This window comes from Odocoileus virginianus, chromosome 30, assembly GCF_023699985.2.
Source record: "Odocoileus virginianus isolate 20LAN1187 ecotype Illinois chromosome 30, Ovbor_1.2, whole genome shotgun sequence".
NCBI lineage: Eukaryota > Metazoa > Chordata > Mammalia > Artiodactyla > Cervidae > Odocoileus > Odocoileus virginianus.
The window spans coordinates 34128927-34144992 of record NC_069703.1 but is presented as its reverse complement, the minus strand read 5'-3'; the positions used below and the strand labels follow the sequence as shown (position 1 = coordinate 34144992).

Below are 16066 nucleotides of genomic sequence, written 5' to 3'. Positions count from 1 at the left end.
AACTCACCTGTAACATTCCATTCCTTACTGTACCCATTATTCAGATGGGAAGGTTGAGGTTTTTGGGAAGTGATCACACGCCCAGAGTCACACAGCTCGTACATGTCAGAACGGGTATGAGCATCAAAGCAACTGGCTCTGATGCTTCCCTTCCTGCTTGAGGGCACCAGAGTGTGGCAGGTAACAGGGGTCACTATTCTCCTGCCTCAAATGGTCACAGCTGGCCTGCTGGCCTCTCAAGCGGCACTGTGAGGACCGGGAAGAACAGAATTAGAGGCTGTTGGTGCATAAGTTACTCTATAGGTGGCGACTCTGAGCCCCAGAGGTGGAGGGGCGGGGGAGGTGCTCTGCCAGGGTCCCGGGGTGAGTCGGGGGGCGCACAGAGCCCATATTTGGACCCTGACTCTGTGAGCTGCTCCCGTACTGCTCAATCTGGCTAAAACAATGCCACGCCATACGCATGTATTAAGCACCTGCTGTGTACTCAGGCTTGCTTATAACTGAGAGGGGATGGCCAGCCACCGCCAGCCCCCGGAATGATGTACACACACTCGGATCTCCAGGTGCTTGGCCAGGGCACTGCCTGGTGCCCAACCCGAGAAACACCCCTTCCCAGATGGAGCAGGGGTGTCCCTCCCCTCCCCATCCTTCACCTGTCTTCTGAGCTCCCATAACTCCTTTGGGTCTCTTCTAAACCCGGTGAGGCTGGGACCGCAGGCCCCATTTAACAATGAGGAAACTGAGGCTCAGAGAAAAGACCCCCTCAAGTAAGACAGGCACCGGGGCCGGGGTCTGACTCTGGAGGCTGGAGACTCCGTGGGCTGGGCGCCTCCTCCTGCTCTGTGTCTGTACAGACCAGGGCCCCTGGTGGGCTCTCGCAGGCTCCTGCTAAGAGATGGGTCCCCCAGCAGGTCCTGGTCGAGGACCACCGTGTGGGGAGTCTAAACACACAGGCCAGTGCAGGAAAGAGAGCAAGCACCGGCATTATGGTTGTTAACAGTGAAGACACAAAGAAGACAAAGATGCTTTCTGAGGCCCCCAGCTCCAAGAATGATTTAAGATTTTTACATGAAATGCTGTGTATCAGAGAAAGGACCCTCAATCCAAGTCTAGAAACATCTGTCCCAACCCCGGATAGACCTGCTGAGCATCCTGGCCACTCTGGTTGCCCTGGAGCAGGAAGAACCCCCAGCCTCTCCAAGGGCCTTTGTTAGCATCATCGCTCACATCAGGGCTGGGAGGGAACAGGGTGTGAGACTGGGGTGAGTGGGGCTCTGCAACTCACATTTATGGAGTAGCTGCTATGAGTGAGGTTTTCCCTGGGGGGTTAGATGGCAAAGAATCTGCCTGCAATGTGGGAGACTTAGGTTCAATCCCTCGGTTGAGAAGATCCCCTGGAGAAGGGAATGGCTGCACACTCTAGCATTCTTGCTTGGAGAATCCCACGGACAGAGGAGCTTGGCAGGCTATATAGTCCCTGGGGTTGCAAAGAGTCACACGCAACTGTGCGACTAACACTACTTTCACTTTTGATGAGCTAAACCTCACTCTAGAAGCTGGAGACAGCAGTGGATGAAACAGAAACATCTGCCCTCCTGGAGCTTGCATTCCAGCTGGGGTGACAAGTAGTTAAGAGATAAAGAAGTGAGCCTACAGCCTGTTAGGTGGCAGTAAGGGTGATGCAGAGAAATAAAGAGGGAAGGGGGACAGGCTGTGTGCACAAGTGTGTAAGTGCACATCTGTGAAAGTGCACATCTGTGTGTGTGAACACATGGGCACCCTTTTGAAAACTAGGGCGATGGGGGACCTTGGTGAGAAGGTGATGTTTGGGGAGAGACCTGAAGAAGATGAGAAGGCAATCAACGTAGACACCCAAGGAAAGAACATTCCAGGCCACGGAATGGCCTCCATGAAACCGCCATGGAGGTGAGCGGGTCTGGAATGAAGGAGGCAAGGAGGAAGTGGGAGAAAAATCTGTCTGAGGTGGCGAGGGACAGATCACAGAGGGCTCTGTGGATCCTTCTGGCTTTTGCTCTATGTCAGATGAGGGACTTTGGGGGTTCTGAGCAGAGGCGGGGCATGATCTATGTTTTAGAGGGACCTCTGGCTGCAGGAAAGGGAACAGACTAGGAGGCAGGGAGGAGGAAGAGTGGAGATGTCCAGTAGGTAGTTGGGTATGTGAGTGTGGACATTAGAGAAGGGGTCCAAGCTGGAAATTGGCCAGAGAGGGCCTGGATGAACTCAACCGGAGAGAGAGAGAGAAAAGGAGGAGACCAAGGACTTAGCATCGGGTCCTCTGGGGTAGAGAGGTGGGAGGTGAGTGGGAACTGGCCACAAAGCACCTGGCAAAACAGGAGGGACATCAGGAGACAGTGGTCTCCCTGTCATATGCCCCTGGGGAAGCTGAGGCCTAGCAACTGACAACGGATTGGTGACATGGGTGTCACTCATGTTGGAGCTGGACCATAAAGAAGGCTAAGCGCCGAAGAATTGATGCTTTTGAACTACTGTGGTGTTGGAGAAGACTCTTGAGAGTCCCTTGGACAGCGAGGAGATCCAACCAGTCCATCCTGAAGGAAATCAACCCTGAATATTCATTGGAAGGACTGATGTTGAAGCAGAAGCTCCGATACCTTGGCCACCTGATGCGAAGAGCCAACACACTGGACAAGACCCTGATGCTGGGAAACATTGAAAGTGGGAAGAGAAGGGGACAACAGAGGATGAGATGGTTGGATGGCATCATCGACTCAATGGACATGAGTTTGAACAAGCTCCAGGAGATAGTGAGGGACAGGGAAGCCTGGCGTGCTGCAGTCCATGCGGTTGCAAAGAGTCAGACACAACTGAGCAAGTGAACAACAACATGGCCTTGATTATGAGCAGTTTTAGTGGAACAACGGGGCAGAGGTCTGATATGAATGTGTTCAAAAGAGCTCTCAGAACAAGAGTCATCAGCAAGAGGCTGGGAGGGTCACACAGCCTGGGCGTCAGACTCAAACTGACCCAGTGACCCAGCTCTAGTCCCAGCTCCAGCCCTTCCTAGTGGTGACCCTCAGGCAGCGTACCTCACCTCACTGAGCCTTAACGTCCTCAGCTCAACAACGGGGATCAGATCGCTCTTACACCCTAGGGCTGTCAAGAATCAAATGAGATAAAGATTGTGAAAATATTTCACTCACAATGAAATGCCCAAATATTCCAGTGGGAAGACAGCAGGTTTTGGATTTCAGTGCTGGCTCCACCATTCATTAGCTGCGTGATCCTGAGCTGATTTATTTAACCTCTTTGAGTCTCCGCTTCATCCTCTATAAAATGAAAATAACAACCATACCCAACTTCTGGGGACTGCAGGGATCCAGAATTCTACACCAAGCCTAAGGCAGAAGGCCTGGCACACAGTGGGCGCTCAACCAATGCATATTCTCTGCTCCCTGGGCTCTTGTCTCCGGTATTTACAATCAGGGCCCAGTGGGAGATGCAGAGAGCCCAGGACTGAACCCCGAGTGTGACTGCCGGGTCTCTGGATAAGCCATTCCGTCTGATGTCCTGGGGCCTCGGTTTTTATAAGCATGAAGCTGGTGAGCGGTTGCCTTGGCCCCTTTGTTTAGGGGGTGTCAAGCGGGGGCAACAGGCAAAGTTCATGTGGTGTGTCTGGATGCCAGTGACACGGAAGCCCTTGTCAGTCTGTGACCCTCTCGTGGGTCAGTGTGATCAGGAAATAAACCCTCGGTTGGATGGAAACAACAGTATCATCCAACCTCCACGGATGGGGTTCCACGGAGAAAGACTGGGAAGGCCTGCTGAAGGAGCAAAGAGCCCGAGGGGGCAGAGAAGGTAGGAGTCTAAAGGCCTGCCCCCCCGCCCCCTCAGGATGACCCTGGGGCCCCTTTATATGTATGGTTGTCAGGGGCTGGCTCACAGTCTGCCAAACCCACCCACACCTTCCTCTTCACATAAACCACGCGTCCTCGGGGCCGTGAGGAGCTCTGCCAGGGTACCTCTCTGGTGGGGGTGGAGACTAAGGTCTCCTGTGGTTCCAGGGGTCCCTGGGGTCTTGTTCCTGCAGGGGTGGAGGTAAAGGGTGGGGGCCATTTAACAGAACAGCCCGGGGATGACAAGGGGCCCCCGTGAGGGCCTGGGCCTAGGAGGCCGGAGCACTCGGTTCAAGTCCCGTCTCTGCCACCAAAGGACACTGTGACCCTGGCAAAGTCCGGTTCTCTCGTGGTTTCAGATTTGCTTGCCTCTAAAATGGCGCTAATAATCTTTGCCTTGCTTCTATCATGTGGGTATCATTCAGATCAAAGTATCTCATAGGGTGAGACCAAATGCTACAGAAAAGCAGCCTCTAATCTTTTTCTGGAATGAGGCAGAGTGTAAGTAAATAAATACTGTACATATGTAAGACATTATGATTACAAATGGCATTCCCTCCCCACCCCCCTGACAAGCAATGGAAAAAAAACAAAACAAAAACAAAAAACCTCGTTTTGTACTGTGTGAAGAATTCTCATTTGGCCTGAGTTCTGATTCCAACTCGATATCTGACAAGGTGAGTGAATCTGCGCAAGCCTCCCCACCCCGACCTGTTCCCAAAGCCCTGGGAGAGATCAGATGCTGGCTTTGAGGGGGGCGGTTTGTAAGTCCTGCCAGTAGGGAATTAACAATGGGACATCCTCCCGCCACCCACACCCCCACCCAAGGAAGGCAGTCTAGGGTGTGGGAAGGGACTCAAGCTTTGCCACCAGGCCTCGATCCAAGCCTCTCACCTGCTGTGTGGCCTTGGGCAGCTCCCTTTCCCTCTCTGAGCCTCAGTTCCCCTCTGAGGTCAAAGTTCATCCCTAGGCACTAGGAATGAGGGGAGAAGCAGCAGGATGGGCTGAGGACAAAGGGCCCCAGGGAGGAGGCGCCCCAGCAGGGCGACGGGTAGAGGCCACAACGGGGCCTGCGGGGCCCGAGCCAGCTGCCGCAGAGCGATGAAAGTCTCTTAACCACACAGAATTGTTAACGGCTCCGAAATCCTGTTGTACCACAGGCTTAGAAAGGCTTAAACTGTTAAATGCATAAACTTCCTCAATAAACGGGCTCCTCTCGCCAGATCCCGAAGCCCAGCCAGATGAAAAGGCAGCCGCTGGAGGGAGGGGAACTTCCCCCAGCTGTTTATGGTCCTGCCGGAGTGTTCTGGAGGCAGCCTGCGACCAAAGCTGTCAACCTGATGCCTTCGGGGTCCCAGGTCAGTCTGGGGCTGAGAGAGGGCAGTGCTGGGGCTCCAGGGTCAAATGACCTGGGTTCAAATCCTACCCCTTCCTGTGTCTCCGTGGACAAGTTTCTTCACCTCTCTGAGCCTCAGTTTCCTCTTCAGTAAAACAGGGGTGAGGATGCTAAACCTGTGACGGGGAGTCGGTGAGACCCTCCGTGGGGAGCTGCCTGGTCCATAGGAGATCCTTGGATGTGTTGGGTCTTAGCTGCAACATTCGGGAGCTTCGCTCTTTGTTGCGGCATATACAGGATATTTTAGTTGCGGCACATGGGATCTAGTTCCGACCAGAACTAGGGTCCTCGGGGACCCCTGCATTGGGAGTGTGGCGTCTTAGCCACTGGACCACCAGGGGAGTCCCTCGCAAGCCTTTCTGACACCTCCAAGAAGCAGAGGATATCAGAAGTAGGAAGCACAAGAGTGCACATCTGCCTCGGCCACCTACGAGGGGGTGGGATGGCTGGCCCTCAGTCTCTTTCCTAATCTGATGGGGGGATTCCAGAAGGTGATGGGCAGGAAGGCAGCATGACACAAGCACTTGGAATGCTGTGTGGGGGCTGGCAGTGGGGGGCCCCTTCTCTCTGGCCAGAGGTTAACTGGGGTGGGTGCGCCCCTTTCATGGCTCGGCATGAAGAGAGGAGGCCCATGGGGGCTTCCCCACCCCTGAGCCTCTGCCCTGGGAGCGTGCTCCATCCTGCTAACACCTCTTGATACGAAAGCAACTCGCCCTCCAAGGCCCAGCCACGAGTTTCCCTCTTCCCCTCGGAAGCCCTTCAGCTGCCCCCTCTTTCCTATGAGGGCTTAACAATCTCACGCGTGACTCCCCCACCCCCTCACCCCCAAGCTGGTTATCTGTCAAACTCTTTTTACTTCGGCCATCTCAGAGGCCCCTGGGTAACCAGGAGGTGGGCAGGGCAGAGGTACCTCCAGAGGTCTGCCCACTCCCGGGTGATCAGTTGTCCCAGCAAATTGGAGGAAGCTGGGTTCACAGTCTGCCTCTGCTGCCTGCTGCTGGCTGTGTGGCCTTGGAAGACTTGCTGAGCCTCTCTGGACCTCAGTCTCATTTGCAAGTGGAGCTCATCATACCAACCGAAGATTCAATAAGACAACAGAACCTAGCAGATAGCACAGAGCTGGGCACACCGGAGGTACCTTTCACCCTCAGCTCTGGCCTTCTCCAGTCCTCCGGACTCCTTTCAGCCTCTGCCTCATTCAGCCCTTGGACAGAGCGAAACTAAAGTGCTGGCAGCCCCTCGGCCCTTCTCCCCTGGCTAAGAATACTTCTCCCATGCCCTCTGTCACCTAGAAGGCTGAGGGTCAGCAAGAGACCAGGGTTTTAAAAAAAAAATCAGTATCATTTCTGACTATCTTTTTTCTGGACTAATTTCTGCCCCCAACTCCTCCTATTCTCCAAAGCCCTGGGAAAATGGCTCCTCCTCCAGGAAGCCCCCCAAGCTGTCTCCTGACTTCCTCCAGAGTACCCCAAGGCTATAGTTACAGATGGAGCCATCTCCCCTATACCAGACCGGAAACACTAGGAGGGTAAGAAGGGCCTTCCTCGTGTCTGCAGTCCCTACACTTGATCCAGGGACTGGCACACAGTAGGTACCTGGGGAGTGTGATTTACTGTGTGTTAGCTTCTTGGTCGTCTATACGAAGACTCTCCAAGAAGCAAAAAAATCAGAAACTGGAGTTCAGTGAATAGATGATGGCTGGCTGGGTAGATAGATAAACAGGTAGATCAGTGGATGGAGAGATGGATGAATAGTCATGAATAAAAATAGATGCTTTGAGAGCATAGAGGAAAGGGGATGTAGGGAGTGGAAGGTACTTCTAATTTTTAAAAGCAAAGACTTGAATATCCTGAGTGTATTGGCCAGGATTCCTATCCAATCCCCTTCCCCAAAGGTTGGTGTGTGTGGTCTCAGCCCTGGCCTGAGTCTGGGGTCTGGAGGGGTTATCTATGACCCTTCCCCCTCCCCAAGCTGGGTGTCTCCACCCCGCCCTTGAAGAGATGCTGCAGAACTTTCCGTGGTGGGGAGGGGGTCTGGGCTTTTCCTCCCACCCCGCATTCCAACACTCACACCCCTTTCCCAGCACAGGACTTGCCAGCTGGACGCCTCCCTCCTCTTCACCCCAAGACTGACCGCACCCCACCCCCACAGACTCACCAGACACAGCTGGGCCACTGGTCCAGCCTCTGTGGGAAGGGCTGGAGCTGAGAGCAGGGTGGGAAGGAGGCCACCCTGGGGGTGGCCCAGGCTCCAGCTCTGAGGGCCTAGAGAGGATCTCTGGCCCCGGCCCCTCCCTACCTTGGCTGGGGAAGCACAGGATTCTGGAAGTAAAACAGAAAATAAAGCCACAGGCAGAATATCCCATGCTGGTGAGTATGTGGGGAAACAGACACTCCTGAAGGCTGCTGCCAGGAGGGTAACCTCAGCCCAGTGTTTCTGGAGGGCAATCTGGCAATGCGTGCCAAAAGCTCTAAAAAAAAAGTACATACCCTTTGACCCCACAATTCCACGCCTGGAGACATATCCTACACAAATATCAGGAGCAGTGCAGAAAGGCAGAGGGACCATGAAATTCATCTCAGCATTTAAGATAGTGAAAAACTAAGCAATCTACATGTGGATCACCAGAGGATTGGTAAAAGAATTATGGTACAGATAGCCTATGGAATTCTAAGAGCCTTCCCACATGATCCAACATGACATGGAAAAATGCCCACAAGATATTAGTAAGTCAAAAATCCTCATGTATTCCCAGAAGGAATCTACTTTTTCTTTTAAAAAAATCAATATGTGTGTGTAAATACACATAAATACACCTCGAAGGATCCACATCAGTCTGCTTACAGTGGTTACTCTCTGTGATATTTTAATTTGCTCCTTTTGGCTTATCAGTAATTTCTAAAGATTCTGCAAATAACCTGTACTGCTTTTCTGATAAGGAAAAGTTATTTTTTCCTCAAAATAAAAACTCATTGGGAGAAAAAAAACAAGCTCACAGGCAAGTTTGTAAAAGTCCTTATTTTTCTGACACTTTTCTAGGTATTTTCTCATTTACTCTGCACAGCAGTCCATCTGTTTATTCTGTTTTGCAGATGAGAAAACAAACATCAGGAGAGGGTCTGTGGCTTGCCCAAGGTCACACAGCTAGCAAGAGGCAGGACTGGGGTTTGAAGCCAGGTCTCCAAGACCAAGGTCAAGGGGAGGCCATGGGTGGGGGAGAGAGCAGGGCCAGAGGCCCCCAAGCAGGGCAGGGGGAGGAGAAGGAGAGGCTGGGAGGGGAAGCCCGGGGCAGCCGGGAGCTGGGAAGTCTGAGCTGGAGCCAGCTGATCAACATGTGCGTGCGACCATCCCCCTCCCACCACCCGGCCGCCCCCTCACCCCTCTAACCCGCTGGCTCGCAGCCCCTCTCCCTGTCCAAGCTAAATATTAAAAATCCCATTACACCCCGAGAGCATCGCAGAGATCACACTCACTGTGGAACTCCCTCCAGACCCCTTCAAGACGCACGTCTGCCATTGAGAGAGAGAAGGGCAGGGTCCCCAGTGGTTTCTTGGCTGGGGGGGGGGGGGGGGGGGGGGGGGGCGCCCACGCATGGGCAGGGAGGGGCAAGTAGGAGTTTCATTAGGGAAGGAGAGGCCAAGGTAACACTTGGAGAAACTGAGGCCGGGACACGCTCCCAATCACCCCCATCAACATCTGGCAAGAGTCGGGCGAGCAGACTCAGGGCTTGGGCGGAGCAGCTGCTGCAGAGGCTGGGGGGGCGGATTCCCGGGCCTCCCTCCTGCCCCCCGAGCCCCGGCCCTAGCAGACCCACTGGTGGCAAGCCTCAGTGGGGACTGTGGTACCAAGGGGGCTGGGGATTGGGGTAGGGGGAAAAGGCAAAGGTCTTCTGCAGACAGTCCCCAGAGTCTCCCACCCAGAATCTCTATGGCCAGTGCAGGCTCAGATTGGGTACTCAGCGAACCACGAATAGATGAATCAAGAGGAGAAAGCCGTGCCCCAGCCCTACTCCCAGTAGGGTACTGGACACCCACCAAACATGCCCTGTACTGTCACACCACAGGCCTTTGTTCATGAGGCTTCTTGACCATGAGTTCCTCCCCTCCCTTCACCCATCAAAATCCTACTCACTCTTGAAGGCCTACTTCAAATGCCACCTCCTCCTTGAAGCCCTCCCAGATGCCCCATCGGAAAAGACAGCCTTCTTCTGTCAAAGTACTTGGCCTGGACAGATCTCATTTCTGGAAGGACCATGCTCTGCCTTGTTCTTTTTTTTTTTTTTTGCCTTGTTCTTTTGTGTCTGAATCCTCTGCTCACCCAGGAGCCACTTGAGGCCAAACCCTGAGTCTCAGGCACTCTCTTCCAACCATCCGAGGTCAGCCCTAGTCAGCTCGAATGACACCTCTTCCAAGAAGCCTTCTCTGAATCACCTGGCTAAAGCAGATTCTCCTTTTGATCTCTATTGTAACACCCTATATTTTTCTTTTCACTCCTCACAGTTTGTAACTATTTACTTGTTCATTTACTTTATTTCCTCCATCTTCCTCTATCCACCCACCTGGACCAAAAACTCTGGGAGGGCAGCGAATGTGCCCTCCCGTTCACTTTGATGTTTCCTAGGATTGGCACATGCCTGGCTCATAGAAGGTACTCGACAAATACCTCTTAGAAGGCTAACTGGTGCACAGAGGATCCCAGGACATGCTGATTGAGGTGTTAACTGGGCCCCTCCCTTGCCCTCCCCACTGTGCCCTGCACACAGTAGGCTCCAGAGCAAGCTGGTCTGATTTAGCCTATAGTTTCAGAAACCACTGAGTGCATTAGAATAGCCAGTCCATCATTATTCACCATGGCCTACCCCTGGGATTGCTGCCACGCCCCAAGAGGACTCACCTACTTCTCCTCTGCCAAGTTTTCTCTAAACTTGTATTTCTTTGAGAAAGCAATAGATTATTTTCCCATCAAATTATGCTTCAATATTAAATGGATCTTTCCAAACCACACCCTCCCAGAGATTTTGCTAATGTCCCCTCCCACCCTTTAGGGTGGAGGCTCCCTGGGGTGGTGGTGGGCCTGGGCCTGTGGTCATTGCCTGGCCTTGAATCCTGCTTGGTCTGGCCAAGGATGTGTTAACACATCGTGTGTCTGAGCTAAGAGTCCTGTTAGAGAAGCATCAGGGCTGCTTGTTTAAAAAATGCCGATTCTTGGCGTCACCTCCGAGGCACAGAACCAGACTTGGGCTGAGGTTTGCACCAGACCCAGGAATCTGCATTTTAATGAACTTGCCAATGGTTCTGGAGGGAGGCACAGAAAAGGTGGAGAATCCCTGAGCTGGAGATGGGAGAGCATTCTGCCGACCACTCGGATGTGAGCTGTAATTACCACTCCGACACGTCCCGGGCTGGCGGGGCCAGCGCCTCTGGGGCTTGGACTGAAGCAGCCCCACATCTGGGTGGCTGCACACAGGCCACGGCGGCAGCTGGTGTCCTTCTGGCTCCCTGAGCTCATTAATCACACCCTGACTGGCCTCCACTCACGCCCAGCAGCCGGCAGGGCTAGGCTGGGCCTGGTCTGGAGGTGGGGGGTGGGGGGAAGCCAGCCCTGGACACACCCTGCCCTCGTATTGCCTCGAGCCCCCAGTACTTGCAAGAAGCAGCCCAGACTCTGATCCTGTGACAGGAAACCTCTGCCGTGGTCCCCCTGACCCTACCTCCTGGCGTTCACACCCCCATGTCATTCCCTCCCCGGGAGCAAGGACAGAATCGGGTGACTCACTTTTAATGAAGAGAACATGGGAGAGGTAATGAGACGTCCCTTCTGAAAACGAGAGGATCAAAAGATTGTGGCTTCTGTCTTGGGTACTCTCTCTTTCATACTCTGGGGAAGCCGCTGCACATGCGAGAGGCCCATGTGGGAGGGACTGAGGCCTGCCAACAACCATGTGTAGGAACGTGGAAGCAGATCCTTCCCTGGTCAAACCTCCAGATGCAACCTCAGGAGAGACCCTGAGCGAGAGGCACCCATCCATCAAGCCATCCATGCCTGATTCCTGACCCTAAGAAACTGTGAGATAATACGTGCTTTCTGTTTTAAGCTGCTAAATATGAGGGTAACTTGCTATGCAGCAAGAGATAACTAATACACCTCCTCGTCTAGGCCACCTCCAATCATGGTTCTTTTTCCCTCCCTCCTTGTTCCCTGAGCCACACCAAACAACTGACCAGTCCCTCTAATAAGCCACACTGATTCATGTCTCCAGGCCTTTGCTTATGCCAATCCAAACTCCAGAAGGCCTGGGCCACCTGGTCAATGCCTCCCTCTCCCAAGACTCAGCTCCGATGCCACCTCCTCTCAGAAGCCCTCTCTTTTTGGGGGCCCATCATGGCCTGGACCATTCCTATTAAAACAAATCTGACACATTCTCACTCTTGTTCATTTACAGTTGGTCTCCTCTGCTAGACCATGAGCTCCGAGAAGGCAAGGCCACAGCTGGATTCTTCCGTCTTACCTGGTGCTCAGCACAAGGTCTGATACCCAGAGGAGGAGCGGGGAAGGCCGGGTGAGTGAATAACTGGTGAACAGTGAGGGACTGATTCTGTTCCCCACGGCCTGTCTCACCCCTGCCATCTCCCAAGGTGGAGCATTTTCACACTTGAGTATAGAAAACCAGATGTGTTGTCTTCCCCAAGAAATCAGCCTTTTCTCCCCATCTCCCCATTTCTTTCCCAAGATCACCAAGGCTCTGTAAACTGGAATTTCTGGTTCCCTCTGAGTTCTCTCACTGCTCCCTGTCTAACTTGTCTTCAGGTCTCATCGGTTCACTGCCAAAACATCCCCTGACTGTACCCCACCTCTTCCCCAGCACTGGGGATGCCCAGTCCAGGCATCACCATCTCCTAAGATCACTGCAGCAGCTTCCCCCAAGGCCATTGCTCCTGTCTCTCACACACCCTCTTCTTCTCCCAGGGATCTTTAACATGCTTCCTCCGAGGGCTGGAGGGAGGCATTGCGGAGATGGTGGATGTGATAGAATTTCATAAAGGTGAGGACCACTGTAGCTTCCCCAGGCTCAATTTTAACTGGCTTTCAAGGCTCCTGGACTAGCATTTGGAACACTCCAGGATTCAGTTCCAATCGGGAAGGCAAGAGGAACCGACACAAGCAGGCTTCAAGTCTCCTATACCATCACCATCGGCCACCACAGCTCCCGGCGCAGAGGATCTGTGCCATGCTGGGCTTCATATGTAGCATCTCATTAATTAACATTTATTAGGTTTTTACTGTATACCAGAAACCATTATAAGTGTTTCACATGTTTTGATGTCTTGAATCCTCACAACTATCCTATGAGAGAGGGTTTCACACTTGGTTCAAGATATCCAGCTGGTAACAGGCAGGGCTGGGATTTGAACTCAGCTCTGTCGACCTTTATAGGCTTCTCACCACCATGTACCTCTTGCAACTTCTCATATTTGTAAAGAACCTTTGTGACTCTTGGCTGTCATCAAATACCACCTGTACTATTGTTTACTTAACATTTTTCCTTAAATTAACTTAAGGGGCACAGTGGTTAAAAGGGTGGTTTGGAATCACATGACCTGGTAAGCCCCCAGGTCACCGTCACCTACGCACTGTATGAACTCTCTGAGGTTCGACTTCTTCCTAAAAGATGGCACGGTCCTTCACAGGGCTCTTGTGAGGATTAAAAGAGTTAGACACACAAAGTGCTCGGCACACAGTAAAAATAGCTTGCAGTGGGGCTGCACTTTCCCATCTCTCTGAATTGGAAGTAATCACATTACCTGCCTTGGCCACTGAAATGTGCATAGGCATGACATATGAGCCATTCTGGGGGGTGGGGGATGCTTTAGAGCCCATATACAATCTGTCACACTTGCTCCTTCCTTCTGCCTGGTGATCACAACATTCCAGAGGGGCTCCTCCATCTGCTTGGCTCCCAGAGGGAGGAATCCCAAGCTGACTCATGATGGACATGCGGCATTAAGTGCGAAATAAACATTTACTGTTTTGTTACTTCAGCATGGCTTGGCCTATACTGACTGATACAGCAGAAGCTCAATGAATGTGATCTTATCAATATCATTTATGAGGACTCACACATTTTCCCAAGCTGACTCGTGATGGACATGTAGCATTAAGTGCAATATAAACTTTTACTGTTTTGTCACTTCAGCATGGCTTGGCCTATACTGACTGACAACAAAAGTTCAACGGATATTATCTTATCGATGTTATTTACTACAGCGTACACATTTTCTTAAAAAGGAAACCACGTCACTTTTGTGAATGAAGAAACAAAGTACCACTTGCTATCCTTAATATTCACATAATAGTTAAAAGGAGAAACATTTATCCTCATAGCAACGAAAATCCGCGGGCACACCCCCCGCAGTATCTGCACACACCACAATTCATGAAGCACTGCTCATCGCCTCCCTCCAAGAAGCTGAACCACGGCTACAGATCTGGAAATTCTGGCTGGAGAGGGCCTCCCAGTCAGCTCCAGGCCCCTGCCCAGACCAGCCTGCCCTCCCAGCGGCCAGGCTCAAGGCTGCAGCTGACACCAATGCCACGCACTTGCAGGGGGCACCCTTCCCGCCGCGGCCCTTACCTCGGCAGACCGTGCCATTCTCCACGGCCTCGAAGCCCGCCTTGCACATGCAGCGCCCAATGGGCACCAGCCACTCGCCGTCCCCGTTGCAGTACAGCTTGATGGGCACGTCCACCTCCTCCGCGTTGGCGATGCAGCTGCCCCGGGCGGCCACCAGCGACGTGCTCTCCGCCCCCGACAGCGTCTCCTGGAAGACGGCGCCGTTCTGGATGATGCGGGGGCACTTGCGGTAGAAGACGCGCACGGCAATGAGGGACATGCAGCCGCCGTAGTCCTGGAAGGCCAGGTAGAAGCCGCTGCGGGACACGGGCCCGAAACTCCGCACCTCGGTGTTGATCTTCATGACCCGGCCCCCCAGGTCCACCTGGGAGAAGCTCTCGTCGGCGGCAATGGTGTCCACCTTCACCCACGGGTTCTCCATCCAGGTGGGGAAGGTCTTGGTGGCCGAGTCGAAGTCAGCCTCGTAATAATAGAGGTTGAAGGTCTCCTTGCAGGAGCCGGGCACGCTGGGGATGCTACTGCAGTCACGCACGGAGAACTTCATCTCCACGTGGATGCGATGGGCGCCCCGGCGCCGGATGAACTTGGTCCGTAGCCAGTTGTTCTGGCTTGACTCAAACACATTGCACACTTGGTACGTGCGGATCGTGTTCATGTTCTCATCGTAGCCGCTCACCTCTTCCCACTGCGGGTGAAATGCCAGTCAGGTGGGGCAGGTAGGGGCTGAGCCCCAGGGAGCATCCTAAGCAGTGGGGGCACACTCTTCCTTGGGGAATCCTCCAGCTGAGAAGGCGGCAGGCAGGACACCTACCGTCATGGGCCTCCTCTCACGGAGGGCAGGCACAGACTCTACCTAAGGGATCTTCCAGTTTGATGATGCAGACACGATACCTACCATCAGAGAAACCCCAAATTGAGCGGGAGATTTGGCTCTGGCCCTGAGGAATTCCCCGCTCTCTGCACACGCCCTGCTCTGGGTGGTATTCCCCTAATCCACACGGGAGATGTGACCCTTACCCCCCAGGGATAACTAATCTGATGAGGAAGACATGCCCCCACCGCCCTCCACCCACCGTTCCTGGGAAGCTGCCCATGGAATGGAAACCGGGGAGAGGCTCACCGGGCCTGAAAGCACACGATGGATGTGCCCGAGGAGTGCCCAGTCTGATGGAGGAGACAGGCCTGCCGTCTGCCTGGGGCTCCCTGTCCGACCGGGCAGACACAGCCCTTGCCCTCGGGGACCCTCAGTCCAATGGACGATGAGCCCTCACCGCCATGACAGAAACACGAGGCCTTACCCCGCGAGAGTAGCTAATACGGAGAGTGGAGGGAGACCTCCCCACCTTCCTGCCTGGGGTCAGGGCACCTCACCAGGCCCCGGCCTGGGCGCTCACCCACCCAGCTGTGAGCTCCCCACTCCCACTGCTGCAGGGGGCTTGGCAGGGCCGTGGAAAGCTGGGAACAGAACGGCACAGACTGTGTTCCACGCACAGACGCTCAAGAGCCAGGCTCACTCGCAGCCTGAGCCTTTGCTCACCCTTTCACGCCCCCTCGGGCACCTCTCACTTCTCTATCCAGCCTTCTGGAACCTCCTGTAGCAGAGTCTCCCTCCAGCGCCGTGTCCAGGTTCACCAATTCTCCCTTGGGCTTTGGGGACAACCTGCCTGAAGGAGTGCCAGGCACGCCCAACCCCTCTTGGTCTGGTCTCCCCCAGGGGGGTCCGAGGGCATGCTGGGATCAGCTCCCCGATCCCTCCTTCTCCTGTGCCCCTCTTTGGTGCTGGGCTGACAGGGTGAACCTGCACTGTAATAGGATCTCATTTCTTTGTCATGATTTTCACATGTGGGAAGCATGGTTATCCCCATTTTACAGATCAGTAAGTAGAGACCAGAGAAGTGCAGTCACACACTGGCACTTGACCCCAGGCCACACAGACCCAGACTCAGACCCATACCCAAGCTTGTCCACCCCACCTCGAAACACGAGGACCCAGCAGTGGGCTTTGTCCCAGCTCTGTTAACTTGATGTGTGACCTTAGGCAAGTCACTGGCCCCTTCTGGGCCTCTATTTCCCCAACTGCCAGAAGCGACTGTCGGGGGGAGGGTGAGCGGTCGGAGAGGTGTCACCCTCGCGTGGGTGCTCTTTGTCTCGCTGCCTCCCTCA

The 16066-nt window shown here is 53.8% G+C and overlaps 1 protein-coding gene across 2 annotated transcripts in view; it reads right to left on the bottom strand.

Moving 5' to 3' along the window:
• The window catches only part of EPHB2 (EPH receptor B2), a 212060-nt gene that overhangs the window by 120168 nt on the left and 75826 nt on the right, over positions 1-16066 (bottom strand). For both annotated transcript variants that reach the window (XM_070458892.1, XM_070458893.1), the window contains exon 3: positions 13904-14588. In XM_070458892.1, the coding sequence (XP_070314993.1) occupies positions 13904-14588 (685 nt within the window). The remainder of the gene's footprint in view (positions 1-13903; positions 14589-16066) is intronic.